The sequence below is a fragment of the Cystoisospora suis genome (genome assembly GCF_002600585.1).
Source record: "Cystoisospora suis strain Wien I chromosome Unknown contig_5534, whole genome shotgun sequence".
NCBI lineage: Eukaryota > Apicomplexa > Conoidasida > Eucoccidiorida > Sarcocystidae > Cystoisospora > Cystoisospora suis.
In genome coordinates, this window is record NW_027158324.1 from 1 (window position 1) to 15674 (window position 15674).

The 15674-nt window shown below is 49.9% G+C and overlaps 3 protein-coding genes across 3 annotated transcripts; 2 read left to right on the forward strand and 1 right to left on the reverse strand.

Annotated features, from left to right (window-relative positions):
• The first annotated feature begins 1 nt into the window (after position 1).
• On the forward strand, positions 2–2264 carry CSUI_009319 (uncharacterized protein). The gene has a single exon (XM_068069435.1). The coding sequence runs from the start codon at positions 1396–1398 to the stop codon at positions 1792–1794; it is 399 nt and encodes a 132-aa protein (XP_067918587.1). The 5' UTR covers positions 2–1395; the 3' UTR covers positions 1795–2264.
• Positions 2265–3202: 938 nt separating this feature from the next.
• On the reverse strand, positions 3203–5777 carry CSUI_009320 (peptidylprolyl isomerase). Its single transcript, XM_068069436.1, has one exon. The coding sequence runs from the start codon at positions 5169–5171 to the stop codon at positions 4773–4775; it is 399 nt and encodes a 132-aa protein (XP_067918588.1). The 5' UTR covers positions 5172–5777; the 3' UTR covers positions 3203–4772.
• Positions 5778–5923: 146 nt separating this feature from the next.
• CSUI_009321 (uncharacterized protein) lies at positions 5924–15654 on the forward strand. Its single transcript, XM_068069437.1, has 6 exons — positions 5924–7844; positions 8386–8483; positions 9077–9254; positions 10152–10316; positions 10916–14646; positions 14908–15654. The coding sequence occupies exons 1-5, from the start codon at positions 7072–7074 to the stop codon at positions 11631–11633; spliced, it is 1932 nt and encodes a 643-aa protein (XP_067918589.1). The 5' UTR covers positions 5924–7071; the 3' UTR covers positions 11634–14646; positions 14908–15654.
• The last annotated feature ends 20 nt before the right edge of the window (positions 15655–15674 follow it).

Consider the following 15674-nt stretch of genomic DNA (forward strand, 5'->3'; position numbering starts at 1 on the left):
GTATCATCCTCCTCGGGGGGGGGGGCGGATGAGTGGTTTTGCTGACGTCTCCTTTTAACTTTGTCTCTACATTACTCATGAGAACGATGGGCTTTTTCTTTTCTACGTCAGGAAGGAGGAGGGGTCACGTCAATGGCGACGTTCTTTGTGTATGAGGAGGGGAACTTCTAAAGTATACAGCGGGGGAGGCATAGATAGACGGCGATTGATGCAAAGAAGTCGGGGATAGGGTCGGGGTTATGACGCTTTTCTTTCGTGCTGTCGTCAATACTATGAGCCGTAATCACCTGAGCCCGTTGGTACAATCTCAATGAGCTCAAGCAAGTGAAAGGAAACGGCCCGCATATCTTGTCTGTCTTATGGAGACGAGAAGAACCGGGAGAAAGGAACAAGTTTAGCGGAGAAGGGTGGAGATTCTTTCCACGTTGTAGATGAACTTTGTTCTGCTATGCTCGGCTCTACGCTATCTGTGTTGATCTCTCGGCATGCACACACTGACTCGAAGTCGAATATTTCGATAGAAATCAATCAGCAGGTTATGGTGTGAGTTCAGTGCTCCTCTCAGTTATGTCGGGATCTTTCTCCTGTACAAATCGTACGCAAACCGTGAACTACTCGTCTGCCCCGTACCCTCGCACGGCTGTTTTGCGCAGTAGGCTTTCGTCTGCTGGAAGTCTTTGCTTTAAGATAACACCGTGCTCAAGGGGGGGAGGGAGAAAGAAGGCAAGTCATTCCGGAACTTTCGAAAGAAGTAGATTACGCGTCAGTTTGGAGACAAACCCGACATTCTTATCGGAGGAGAGATACATCTGATTCCACTTTCTGTGCACCGAGTCAAGAGAAATTTCATCTTTTGCTTGAGAAACAGATGTAATGAGCTACGCACACACGTGGCTGGACACCTGGGGCTTCCGCCGTGACCGGAGGGAAAAGGTTACTTCCATCATGCTGTATTTTCTTCCATGGCTTCAACGTGGACCCTTCTCGTTGAGTTCCAGGGATGTCACTAATTCGAGTTTTATATTCTCGGAACTTTATTTCCTTGTGGAAGCACGGGATCTTCGGACATTATACTCTCGGGTTGATTGTCGGCGTGTGAGATCTATCCTTGCAGTGTTCTCTTTCAAGCTAATGTGCTAGTAGTGTACGCTCAAGAGTGGCCTCTTATCCGGGTCCTGCATATAGACAGACCTTCCCTCTTCTGGAAGCATGCCGTGTAAGTGAGGTATGCGGATGCATGTTGTGGAGAGAGACATGACGGCGCAACGAGAGACGGTAGGTATGTACTCACGGGTGTAGGCAGTGGGATAATAGTATCATGTGTCATCTTGTGTGGGTATGATGTCAGAGAAAGACAGTCCGAAGTCGCGATAGCGTTCATACCTTGCCGGGCACATGGGCTCGGCCCACTACGAGCACTTCAACTTTTGTGACCTTCCTTCTGAGCGATTTCAAACCGCCGCGTGTGGTCTCACCTGTTGTCGTGCATCCTCGAATGTGAGGAAGGTTGTTTGCAACGAATTCAGTCTGGGTAAGAAGTCCTGCTGCTCTTCCAGACGAGAGGCAAAAAAAGAGACAGATGCTAGAGTGCGTGAGAGTGCTCTCATGTTTTGCCGTTGCGTCTTTTCTCACATTCTGACTGAGGCCCGTTTTTCCTTCGCGAAATGCGTAGGTCAAACAGAACGAGCAGTCTTCGACGGACAAAGGCCGTGCATCTCCCAGTCACGCGGGATGAATTGCTCACGCCGTGCTGCCTACCGGCCTACTTCAACAGTCATGAGGGCCGTCCGCTGACACAGAACCCACCGAGTAGCTAACACTTTGAACGGCAAAAACACGGACACGTCGGCAGCATTCTACTCAGCCAGAGCCTTAGTTGCTATGGCGAACAGGTTTCAAGGTGAGCTCCCGAGCTGCCTGAATATCATTTGGGATTTCAGAGTTTTTCTTGGGCTCCCTGCGAAGCTTGTTTTCGGGTGCAGTGCTGACGTCACGACGCTTGTAGATTTCTCTAGTGAAATCTGTGTGTGCCCGGCATATGGCCGTGGGCAGTCTGTGTCGGTCTGGGCAGAACGAAGACAGATCATCCACAGCGGTATAGCCGTCACAGAGCCGCCTCTTTAGGGGGGCTCTTAACGAACCGAGTGAAGTGAAGCATACTACTTGAATAACGGCAGTCGCCATCCCTCCAAGTCTTGCTTGTCGTGCTTCTGCTGCGGGCGAGTACGTCGTGGTGTCCGTGCTGCCAGAAGACTCATGTCACTTTACACCTCAGCACCACAACTAATCCGTTACCTTCGTGATCGCCGGGCGTCTTTCTACATGCCTCTGCAACTCAAGAATACCGAAGGCCAAAGGAGATTGGCACCTGCCACAGTTTCTCTCCAGTTCAGTTAGAGAGTGGTGGACTTCATACTGAAGAAAACCGGTACACTTCCCGTCCAACCTTGTTTACAGAGAGCGGAAAACGAACAACGGGTTCGTTTCCCGTGAGCCTCTTCTGAGGGCTGCAGGGTTTTCGCCGCCGCAGAAGCAGTTGTACCCCCTGAGAAACGGAAGGCCGCTCTCCCCGCCCTGTCTCGCTATTTCTTTCACGCGCTCCCAGCAGGGTCTCCTGCATGCCTAGTGGCTTTCTCCTACATGCAGAAGTTCTAAATCCGCCGCGACGTCTCATCGTCTGGCACCCCCACCTCTCCTCTGTGCTGTTGGCAAGTATGCCGTGCCAGGCAGCCGTGGCAATAGATGTTCGGTGTCTGCGCGTCTGACGGCAGAACATTCTCACAGCCGCGCTTATCGACGGAAAAGCATGGAGACAGCCCGACACTGCAACTCTCCTGAATCGCGTACAGAACTCCGAGGATTGTATGTCTACACTAGGCAACGGCGCAGGCACTCTTCAGGACATGCCTAGAATCTTTGTTTTGGCGACTGGTGCTTTCCAGTAGTAATCGCAAGCACGTTCTACCCCGTAAAGGCGGCTACAGCAAATGGCATCGCGCCTCTTTGCCTAGCGCAGGCTCCAGACAGCTGCCGACCTCTTGCGTATGAGTCACTGCCGGGGCGCCCGAAAATTCACGTGTTTACGGCATATTGAAGTAGCTACATCCGCACTACGAGACGGACAGCAAGAATCACTCACTAGAAACATGCGGCAATGGTCCTCTTTCTTCCGCGTGAAGGCCTAGGCTCTTGGAGATACACGTGCTCAACGTTCAACCGAGTAGTGAGTTGTGGCACAAGGCCTTGGGACGTATGGCAACGAACAGAAGCGATCACACCTCTCCCTGTAGACTCATCTCCCAAATTTCTCCCAAGAGAAAAGCGCGTGCACTGATGATTTACTGTAGCCGCGTTGGAGGACATTCACACATGCTCACAATCACACGCACAGAGGGAAAGAAAAACGGGATATGAACCCAAACGGACCTGCCTCTGCGCCCCATCCCTACCTGCCCTGCCCTTTTTGTGTGCTCCTTCTCTCTTGTCTCTTTTTTCTTTCACGTCTTCGACGGATGAACACTCTCTTGAGTGCAGAGGCCTTCTACATTCGATGTAGTCAGGTTATCTTTCCCATAGACTCACACACATGCACCTTGACACAGAGTAGCGGAGTAGGAGTTGTAGAGAAGACTTGTCTGAAGAGTAGAAAGGAGACAGATCTCTTATTTCTTCTTTCTACGGATCTCGAACTCTTGAAATGTGAGCTTAGAAATGTTCTTTTTCTCCAGGATCTCGAGTTTGTCTATCTGACTCATCGGACTTCCGACATGTCTTAACCAGTGTAACATCTTCTCTATCTTATCAGGAGGTCCCTGAATTTCTCCCTTGACGGTTCCCTCTGGAGTGTTCATACACCATCCAACAAGTCCTAACTGTTTCGCTTGTTCCTCTGTATGCGCGCGAAAAAAGACGCGTTGAACTCTTCCAAACACCTCAAATGTCACACCTTGCAAACCAGCAGTCTCCTTTCCCGGCCCTTCTCCAATCGACGAGCATTGAGCCATGATTAAAAAGACAGCTAGGAAAGCGGGAAAGAAGATAGAGACTAACACACAAGACAAGATACGGAGTGCAACGATTCTAAAGCAACTGTTCTATCTCGGCTCCTTTTCCTCCTGTCAACGTACATTTCTATTCCGACTGTACTATGCCAACTCAAGTCGATCTTTGTGTAGTATCATTGGACGCTTCCCTCATGCTCTTTGTTCTCTCCCTCTAAGAACTGGCGCCTTAACTTTCTTTCCTCCGCTGTACGTACACCCCTGTCAATCATATACCAACAGGTTCCTCAAGTGGACAGGGCCAAAAAACAAGCAAGGGAATGAAAAAAAGAGCAGTTCACAAAAGAAACAGTGGAGACAGCCCCCCTCTCTTCGTAACCGCTTGTGTCAGCTCCCCCCCTTCACGCCCCGCCTGTCGAGAAACAGACAGGCTCTTGATTTCAAGATCGGAAAAAGGAGGGAAGAGAACAACTTACTTACATCATACGACTCTTCTGCCCCTCAAAAGGATAAGAACGGAAGGGGCACTTCTTTCAACGCTTCTTTGGTTTCTTCCGCGTCTGTAATCTCATCCTTCTTTCCTTCTCCTTCGTCTTGCTTGTTACCTCTGAAGACAGACAGATCCCTCTTTGTCCTTGTTCTTCTAGAGCACGACAGGCTGCCTGTCTACTTTTCTTACTATTCTCTCAAATCTACAGACACAACATCCATATGAGAATTGGATCATTCAGAGACAGGAGAAAAAGAGACAGAGGTTTCGTCCATCGATTTCTACTCCACGCGGACAATAATGTGAAAGCCTGAATCCGTTTCTACGACATTACTGATCTCCCCAACTTCAAGTCGAAAGGCGGTGTCCTCGAAGCTGCGTTGCATCATACCACGAGTAAACCTTCCTAAATCTCCACCTTTTTGATAGGAACCACAGTCACTGTATTTCTGTGCAAAAGAAGCAAAGTTCACCGTAGTTAAAGACCGATGAAGTTGATGGATCTCCCTCCAAGCTTCGGCTCTTGTTTTCGTTATCGGTAGATTCGTTCTTCGCGACACAGGATTTCGTGATTCGTTATGCTTTATCAACAGGTGACGACAACGAACGTGCTCAACCGCTGGGGGATCAGAGGGCGATTCTTCTGACTCAGGAACAGCAAAGGACGGTGCCGAGTACATTCTGAATGGGCGAAGTCCAAACGATAGTGAGGGAGATAGACAGATAGGTAGTTCGCTCTCGGAAGAATGCCAGCTGACACAAAGATGGCACGGAGTTAGATGAAGATATTGCCAGGAGGAAACGGCGTTCTGTGAAAGTGAGAGGGCGGGAAAGAAGAGCTGGACGGGAAGAGAAGGAACGAGGAAACACACACCAAAAGGGAGGTGCGAGGCAAGGTAAAAGCTTGTTCTTCGTCGGGACAGAAAGGGATGAGATGTACAAAGCAACAACACTTGACGTAGAAAAGTGTATTTCAGGGAGAGAAAAAAACAAGAGAAACGAAAGGCCACACACGATGAGCCTGGGAGGGAAGTGGATGCAGGAAGCTCCTACTTTTCTTGGGACTGAGCCGTTGCAGACGACGTTTTCCTTCTCGGTAAGAAGCGAGGTAAGAGCCGTTTGAAGAAGACCCTTCACAAAAATGATATGTCTGATCGTAGGTATGAGAAAAACTCCCCTACTTAATTCAGAAGGAGAGAAGATCGACCAACGAAACAACTAGGAGCATGAGTACGAGGAGGGCGTCGACGGAGGGATGGACGAGTAGGGAGGTGATGGCGGGCTGGTGTGCGACCACGTGAAAGCTTGTTGTGTTTTCTACAAGGCGACTTCTCCCATCCTCTCAACCCCCCCCCCCTTCAACCCGTGCTAGTCGTCTCAACTGCATAACGCATGCATTCACGTATGACTATGTGAGCGTCTGTTTGAACGGAAACACCCAAGATCTCTTTTACCCGCGGTGCTTTGTTTATCCTACTACAGAGATTTGCCTATCTCTTCTCTCTTAGCAGACAGCTGTTACGTGCTAGCAGCAGAAGCAAGGAGGTAGGGTGCTTATTTGACTGAAAATTTTACTTATGCTTAAATTTGAAGAAGCTGACCGACTGTGCCGTCACGGCGTTCCGAGCGAGCCAGGCAGGACTTTGAATCAATCGTCTCTTCGTCAAACGTGCTGTCCGTGAGGAAGCAGACCTTCTTCGCGCCCTTCCCTGTCTTATCAACAAACTCTCATCTTACCATGTCTTTTGAAGGAGCTTGGTGTCTAAAGAAACGTCTAGCTGAACTTCTTTCTCAAAGAAACGGGACTGAAGGGGAGACGTGCGACGTTACGGTACGCACATGAACCAAGCCAGTCCAGCTCTTTTGTCTCCTTTCAAAGTGCGTTCTATTGAGAGGGGCGCGCCAAGTCCTGTCTTTTCTCATTCCATGTTTCTGTCTACCGCAGGCTTCTGTCCTCCTGAGAGCACTTTCCTTCTGTACTCTCGTCGTCGCTTGTACGGGTACCTGACCACTGTCCTCTTCCCGGCTCCACCTTCCGGATCTTCCCTCGAGTTTTCTTCCTGTCTTCTCCAGTGACTGCTTGGCTGTCTGTCTGTGGATGTTTCGTCATGCTGTTTTGCTCTGAAGGCTCGGAAATTCCCGCAACTCTATCAGTCTAAAGATATGTCAACCCGGGGGCCAGGGCTCTCTCGACCTTCTCAAGAGACGACTGGATTCTATGCTCTTGCCGCCGTTCCCTTTCCTACTTTCTCTTTCTCTTGTCTCTGCTTGGCTTTCGCCTCCCTTGCTGCATTCGATCGCTCTTCTCCTTTTCATCTGTATCGGTCGTCGGCGCTGGTGTTGACCTCTTTGCTTTTTCTGTCCTTTTGCCTCTGCGTATGTCCGAGCCCCTCTCCTGGGTTTGTTCGATCGTTTTTCCTCGCCTTGTTATTCCCCGGAAGTTGTGTCTTTGAGGGTTTTTCCGGTTCTGTGAAGCAAGGGCGCTTTCCATCTAAGTTTGCTGGAAAGCGAGGAAGGTCTCTTTTTGGTGTGTCTTGGATTATTCATCTTCTCCTTGAATTATAATATACCCTAGGCGGGATGGATAGCGGGAGAGGAGGCGGAGGAGATATCTTTCATCCTCTGTTACCTACGGCTTCTTCGTCCTCGGTTTCCTCGTCGTCGGCTAGTCGTGTCTCGCCCGGAGAAACAGCAGGGAGAAGTGTAGACGAGCATTGCCCAGGAGGGACACAAGATCAGCCTCGATCCTCAGAGAACGACGAAAAGGAGACGCCGTCTCCCCACGATCATCGACCTGGGTTTGCTCTACGAGGTTCCTCCGGTACGGTTCGTACTTCACTGGGTGTACATCGACCTATCCTTTCTCGTGATGAGTCAGTGGGTGGTGTCTCATTATCAACATTATCCTCTTCAACGAGAGCTCCACGTCGGATTTTCGGAGAGACTTCTTCATCTTCGGACAGTCAAAGCGGGAGACTGCCTAGTTTATCATACACGGCTTCTACTTCTGGAGCTGCTACTGCATCGGCAGCCTCACGTGAGGAGAGAGAACATGACGAGAAAGAGGAGACGAAGATCTCTGTAGAATCATCTCCTCGACGAGACAAAGCGGATAGTAGAAGAACTGTAAATACGACTTCAGTGTGGGGGAGTGAGACCAAGCACCACCACCATCATACAGTGTCTGTACAGTCCTCGGATTATGTTGCCGTCACCGAGGCCACTTCAACTCCAGGGCGTGCTTGCTTCATATGTCTAGAGGGCGTGAAAAGAAGAAAGCGGGATAGAAAACTGGTTCGAGGTCTACTTCCCTGCTGTTCCCAGTGCTATGCGGTTGTCCATCAGAAATGCTGGTAAGCTCATTAAACGACTCTTCATCCTCTTTCCCACCTCTACAGGTAGTGATTGTCTAGTTGTTCGTCTACCCAAATAGAGATCTGTCCATGTGTGTAGGACCGGTTTGAATGCCTAGATAGATAGGTAGATCAAAGACAGATCAGAAATAGATAAATAGATAGATATATAGAAATATCTCCTGGGTATTAGTAGGTTGTTGTGTGTAACGAGAATTCCTCCATATGCCAGGAGGCTGCTGCTTAGATGAGGTGATGTGGTCAAACGGGAAGGCGTGTTAGCCGTACTCGTATATGACTGAAGTACGAGGACCATATACACGTGTAGGACTGTGTCACTGTACGTACACGTAGACAAGCAGTCCGTGGTGGTATACAAGAGAACCCTCACGAAGGCTTTCCGGATACGACGAGTTCATGCCTCGGAAGTCACTGTACAGCTTTGTGTTTCTTTCTTTTCTTGAAGAGAAGTTTATCCAGGCGGGGGAAAGACACAAAGAAGTTCCGGTGCGTGCATTTCGTCTCTTGTTTCATCCTGTAGGGCAGCGTACCGGCGACGGCAGCAACTTGCGGCATTTCGTTCGAGGCTCTTAGGGCAACGTGCCCCTAATCCGACCCGCTGCTCTATATGCAAGACTGGTGAGGAAAGACCATGTCTCTTCAGCCAGAGACAGATAGAGAGAAGAAGGTGTGAAGAAATGAGGAAAGATAAAGCAAAGAGACAGATTGCGAGGAGAAGTTTCAAAGAGATCAAGAGAGATAAAGCAAAAAGCAAAACGACTTCTCCTCCCCAGATCGGCTTTCTTTTCTACAGGAATCTTCTTTCGGTCGGTGTCTTCTTGCGTGTTCTTCATATAGAAGGCTAGCTGCGGCTCAAGATGGGGAGTCTGCCCCTGCGTGACTGTCGTTGATGTATCTTCTTCTCTCTGTTCTCATGGGGCCTTCTGCCATACGTATAATAGAGTTTTCCACTGAGTTTGGATTCGATTTCCACCTTCAGAGAAGACAGCAAATGATAGAGCTCGACCCCTAACTGATGCCTAGCTAAGGAACTTACTAGGAATGGAGCGTATCCTGTCTTAACGTAGAGCAATCGTTGTCTTCGGACTGTGTGATCTTCTCTATTCTCTGTAAGGTTTTTCTTGTTTGGCAAGCGGTTCAGCGATTCGCCATAGAGGGCCTGTAGGATAGATAGAAACCCGTCTCTCATGCATACTTGTGTTCCGTCGCAGGTCGTGCTGGCGTATCGCCAGACGAGAGAGTTCCTCAGAGAAGACAAAGTCATTCCTCGCCTGGTGGGAGCTCTTCATCTTCCTCAGCGGCACTTCAAGAACAGCTTCTTGCATCTCTAGGTCGTTTACTTCAAGATGAAGACGATGATAGCGATGATCCAGCTCTCTGTAGCGGCACGTAAGCATATACATCTCTGTTCTTTCTTTCTCTCTGTCTGCACGTCGTATGGAGCTCGTCAAAGAGCGAGAGATCAACCTTCTCAGTAGATAAGTCCACTCTTCGTAGTGTTACTCCTACCCTCATCTCCTGGTAGGATGTAGAGTTTTGAGAGACTCCGGAGCGGGCAGCACTGGTCGTAGTAGATAGCAGATGAAAAGTCTCTGTATATGCATATCAGGATATTTATAGACGTGTATGTATTGCTAAAGTCATTATCAAAGATGTGTAGATTTAAGGATAACTAAGAACGTCTGCTGTTGATACTCTTTTCACTTCTTGTCTGGATTTATGCCAAGGTCATGGCATGGTTTATTCCAGATTCCTTAACATATCGAACTTTTCCCTCTGTCTGCTATGGTCGACTACAGATGTGTTTCTATCAGTGTGTTCTTTCGTGTCTTTTCACTCTTTCGTGAAGCATATGAATAGACCCGTCAAGAGGGCTATCCTTTTAGTTGTCGCCCTTTGTTCTCGTCAGCTTCTGTGTATTGACTTACGCCTCTCCTCGAGGAACGAGTATACCTGCGTAGGTTTTCTATTTCTTCCGTGGCCGTGACGACTAGTGGCGACAGCACTGGACATACGCGGGCAGCGACTGTTAAACAGAGCGAACGCTGGGGCAGAAAGCACATCAGTGAAGGGATATGTATATACATACATAGCTATGTGCATGTATCTATGTTCATCTATATACATTTATAAGTAAATCTATACGTCTATCTAGATACATACGTACATGTGCATGTATATGTGGTTACATATATATATATATATACGTATCAGCGTATACAGAGATATATAGTGCAAAACAGGCGCTAGAAAGACTTGTGTTGTGGTTGCTGCTTTGGATTTCAGGTGTACGTGTATCAACACTGGGCTTCTTTTGTCGGTCCTGATGATTGATCTTACGTTGATCGCGACAACTTCTCTTTACCCTCTTGAAGTTCTTCTTCTCTCGCTCTTCATATGTTATAACATTGTTGCCCTACAGTTGCTCTGTCTCGCTGTCAAACAAAGAAGGTGAGATTCCTCTTATCATGTGTGTGTTAGCTTCTCCAGCGTTCCTTTCCTTGTATGTCCGCGCGGGTTCGTCTGTACGTCGGCTTTTGCAGGTGAATTCATAGACCATTGCAGCTAGAGCTGCATGTAAAGAGCGTATGATGAAGGAGAAAGCTTCTCCTTTGGTCATGGTCTGAGTATATGAGTGTATGTTTAGCGCTAGGGGGCACCCTGATAGGTGTATGAATGTATTTGTGTTTTCTCGCGTGAAGCACATGATGGTTCCCACACAGACAAGGATATAAGAGGCGTAGATCTCGGTAGACACGCTCACCTGCTTGTCCGGTCTTGCGGTAAAGTCACATGCGTGTAGGATTCTCCCTGGTGCACATGTGTTTCACGTGGGCCCCAGCTGTGCTTCCGCGCGCCTGTGTCACTCGTTTGTGTTAAGCTATCTTTCAGTCACATCCCGAGATTGTTTACATTCTTTTCTTGTCGGACTCTGGTTTTTTTCCTTGACGTATCTCACTCTGTCCAGGCGTTCCTGAGAAGAATGCTTCTCTCATCCTTCTTGGTAGAGACAGATGCTTGTCGATTTCTCCGTTGGTGTGGATGTACAGAGAATCTCTTGGAACTCTCCTTGAGCAAACACCTCCAACAGAAGCTCCAGACACATTCACCCCTCAGATCTCAGGTACACCGGCTGGATCTTCATCTCCGAGTGAAGATAACTCCGATGAAGAAGATTCGTCGGGGAGAACATCAACAGGAGCAGGAGGAGAAGGGGGACGACGACGAACGCGAGATCGTCAGGGGCGGCATGGTTCGTCTTTGTCTCAGAGTGGTCACAATCAGATCGAGTTTTTCTCTTCGTATGAGGACCTTGTGAGGGAAGCAGAAGAAGCAGCTTATGATGAGATTGAGCTTGAACTTGAAAGACTCACGTCTCGTGGTGATAGAGAGAATAGGACAGGAGGAGTTGTGGGAGGGGTGGGACCCAGTCGAAGGCGTTCGACGTCTTCCAGTTCTCTTGAAGACGAAACGGACAACTGGATTGCTTCAAGTGCACGTACGGTGTGGATGTTTTTTTCAAGAGGAGGGACAGGCGGAACGCCTAGGGAACAAGATGTAGATCTCGTAGGAGAGACACGGAGACACGTGTCCAGTGAACCGCAGGGGGACGGTAATAGAGTGATGAGAGGACGGTCAGAAGACAGAGGAAGAAGAAGAGGAGATGCGACCGCTTCTCTTCTCTTCAGAGGTGTCGAGATGCAGTTGTTAGATCATGTACCAACAAGGACCCAGTCCTTCACTCCGTCTGAAGAGTTGTACGTATAGATGATGTGTTTATTAGTGTCAGTTTGAAATGTTTCACTGTAGAAAGAAGAGGACAGCGCACCGCAGTGGAGTTGTGCGAGACATATTATCCCTTCTCCATGAGTGTGATACAACGACTACCGTATCACCAGGTGAACTGTTGTCTCAGTCCTCTTCTCCAGTTTCTTCTCGTCAATGAACAGGTAGTCCGCAGTCGCAAGTGGTTCACCTTCTCGCCTCGAAGGTTTCCCGCTTGGAAGGAAATGAGACACTATGATACCGCCGATGATGGCGATGATGCTGAAGGTGCTTCTGGCCTCAGATGTCTCCCTGGTGACGGACAAGCAGGATGTTTTTGTTGCGTAAAAGAACCAAGTGGACAGAAGGGGAGCATATATACATATATACGTATCCATATCTACGTACCATATAGATGATGTATAGCATGTATATGTATGTGTAGGTACGCTCCTCGGGTGCCGTCTCGGGAAACGCTGCTGTATGCTCATGGAGCTCTCTCTTCGAAGGCTTCTTTCTTCGTTACTGTGGTGTGGTTTGACGGGTGGGGGTCATACGACTACCACTGCTGACTGCCTTCCTGCGTAGTTCAGTTTGTGGAAGAAGAGGAATGGCAACTGCTGGGATGTTACATCGTGCTTGAGTTTTCAGTCGGTGTACGGGCATGGCCGTCCTTCCTCTGTCTTTCTTGCTTTCGGTATTCAAGAAAGGTTTAACCACGGATGCTTGGGGTCTGGTGATGCCTTTCGTTTAACTGCGCGCTTCACTCTAGTCTTTTTTGTCGATGGAAAGTCTCCGCGTCTGTGTGCGGCGTACAGAGTCCTTGATAGGCTATCAATCAGTTCAGTAGCGAGCCCCGATGTCTTCTCGTGGTCTTATCTGTGCACTTGCCCATGTATGTAGATGCATACATAGGCATGGAATCGTACGTCTGTGGTTGGATTGGTAGAGGTCTTATGAAGTATTCTTACACAATTTCTGGTATTCTTTGTATGGTGTGGCAGTGATGCTACAAGTCGAAACAGAAGTGGTTTGTTATTATAGAAGCGGGTCTCCAAGTATTTTGGCCGCATGTCTGCTCTTCAACCCCTGAGGGGGATCGTGGTTTTCCATTTGGAAATAAGCGGGCCTGACAGACACGGGCCTCGGAGAGGAGGTTCGTAGGGTCCCAGTGACAGGCCTTTTTTCTCACGTCTCTCCGGAATTTTCGGAACGGCTCACAACAATCGTGCAAGTTGATGAATGGGGTCGCAAGACACGAGACACGTTTGTATCTTCTCCATCAAGATCTGATTTCAACTCGTAATGGATGGGCAGCGATGATGGATCGAGCACATGGAACCATGCTCGAGCTGCGGTAGCACGCAATGGAGGCACTGTTGTGTGAGCCGACGACTTCAGGTCCGTGGCATATCCGTCGAGGTGAATGTGTTACTACAGTGAAACTGAAACAAATGTGAAGAAAACCAAGGAAGCCGCAGACTTCCGTATCATAGGAAGAGGGAGAAGCTCGATACCAAATCAAAGGAGCTGTGCGGCTCAGCAGCTCCGTAAAAGTAGAGACGTACTTACATATGAGTAAGTTTGTTTGTTTGCACTGTGCATGCGTGCTTATGAGAGTGGTGGACATGGGACTGCAGCTGAGGATCAGTTTGTTGTACGTTACGCCGGCCGCGTTCTGTCGACGCCTCCGAAGAGTGAAGCGCTGTAAGCACGCGATTCTGGTACTGAAGCGCTTGTAGCCGCCGACTCCTAGCGCTTCCCAGAAGCCAGTGTGTGAGTACTGGGGCGCGGAAGGTGCCCAACTGTCTCGGACGCTACTAGTGATGAGTCCCATGCGACGCGGAGGAAGTGAACGGATTGTTCTGGGGAAGCGAGGCCCAAGCTCCACTGGGTTGGAACCAGGAGCTAGACTCGTAAGCCATTCCCTGCCGCGGCTTGGGCATTTAGGAAAGGAAGAAACGGTTCTCTTCCGACAGAGGTTCGGCTCACAAGGGACCAAAAAGAGCACGGCCACAAAACCAGCCGAGGTGCCACCAAGGGTAAGCTCCGGACCGCGACGCCGTGCTGCTGGACTCCAAGCACATCTCAGTCGCCAAAAAGGGGGAACACAACTTTCATCTATGCTACGTTTCCACTGCCTGGCCTTACCTGGAGAACGCTTTAGCCCATCAGCGCAAGTATACGCTGACATCCCGTACATGATGTGTCGGAGGCGGCAGAGGCCATGTCAGTTACTCAGATACTCCTTCAGGGATTCCGCGAAAGCCGACGACGCCAAAATATCGGCCGGCCGAGGCTTTTGAAAGTCTGCACGCTCCAACTAGCGGACTGGCAGTGTCGTCATATCAACAAAAGTTGACAACTTCGTGCTGGTGGCATCCGGCAGAGCATCTTCGCTCTGTCTTGTCAATCCAAAATGCTAGGGGCCCGCTCACACCGCGTGACATCTTAGTTTCTAGCCGTGCTTGGGCACCCGGCGCCGCCTCTGTCGCTCGTGGGTGTCGGAATTGGGCAGGTGTGGTTAAGTCAGCCCGAATCTTTCTCCGAACGCTTCATGAGGACACAGGAGGCTCTCGTGCGCCGGACTCAATTCAGTGACCCATCTATCCTGGGCGGTTTTCAGGTCAACTTCATTTCGCTGTACTGGTGCCTTACCATCATTTCGAACTGTGACAGTCGAGGCTAGACCTGCAGCCTTTTCGAGGAAGAGGCCTCTCTGTCAGGGTGTCGCGGCACCACCCTTATGATGGAGCTGCAGCACGGGAAAAGCAGTGGACGAGGGGCTCGCCCCTTCTGGAAAAGGCCGCTTTCCTGTATCGTTCTAGTAGCTGCGTGCGCGTGTTGGGGGTTGGTTCTGGGGAGCAGCACTGATGAAGCCCCAGCTGTGGCACGGGTGGTGGCACCGGTGGTGTCTCACTTGAAAGTGAGAACCTCACAGCTGACCGAGGTTGGAGAGAGTGAGGCCGAACAACACGAAATCTCGTCGAAGAGGAAACCAGCCAGAGAAGAACAAGTAAGCGTGAAGGACTGACACACCGTTTGGCTAGGAGAATAGGCGATAGTGGTTACATACTTCAGAATTGCAGGCAAAACGTCCTTGCTCACTCGAAGGTTGGCCGGCCGTAATGCGTGTTTCACAAGCTCCAGTCGTTCTGCGTGATGTTCGACAGCATGTCGACTAGCCAGGATAAGATTGAGCGCCGGAAATATGGTTTCCGGCGGCGGGTTGTCCAGCCCAGCGACCGCACTTGTGCTTTTTCATTTAACTGTACAGGCTAACCTTGTGTCTGAGGTGATGGCCGGTGTTATCACTATGCGACCGTCGTCGAGCATCTTCGTGGATCTTTTTACCCCAGATAGCTCTTACACGTGTCGAGCACTACGTGTTCTGTCCAAGAATGCGCACTTTCGCGCCTTGGGATCTGTGTCGGCGCCACTGCCCATCAGCGTCCCTTTGCGGAGGATGCAAGCGACCAACCACACGGTTGACGAGCAGTCTCCGTTCAGTCCATATAGCATGTATTACGGCTACTACTACCCCTATTACAGCGATTATGCGGCATGGCGGGAGCCTCTCTACCAACGTTCCCCGGAGCCCAGGAGTACAACGCCGTCTCCACCTTCGGCGACAGCGAATACGCCGCCGTCCGCGCCCGGGGCACCTGAAGCACGAGAGGGTCCTCAAGCCCCGGTCTCTTCACCGAAGCTAGCACAGGACCTACCCGACAAAGCGGGTTCAGCGGGCGCCCCAACGCACCAGAAATCAGACGAGGCGCGTGATAACCACTTTTTTGGGGCGGAAGATGCGTCTCGGACAGCTTCCCCTCCTGGCGTAGCTCAGCAACCTCCCCCTACGCAGCCTGCGCCACCGAGCACCCCTCCCGAGGGCATCGTTCGTCACCCAATCACTTTGCCTATTGGTACAACAGTCACAGCTCCGGTAACGATACCAGTGACTTTACCTATCACTTCCCCTTCTCTTTCTCCCTTGACAATCGCTTTTCCTGTTGAAATTCCTGGAAAAGCGATTGTCAAGGGAGA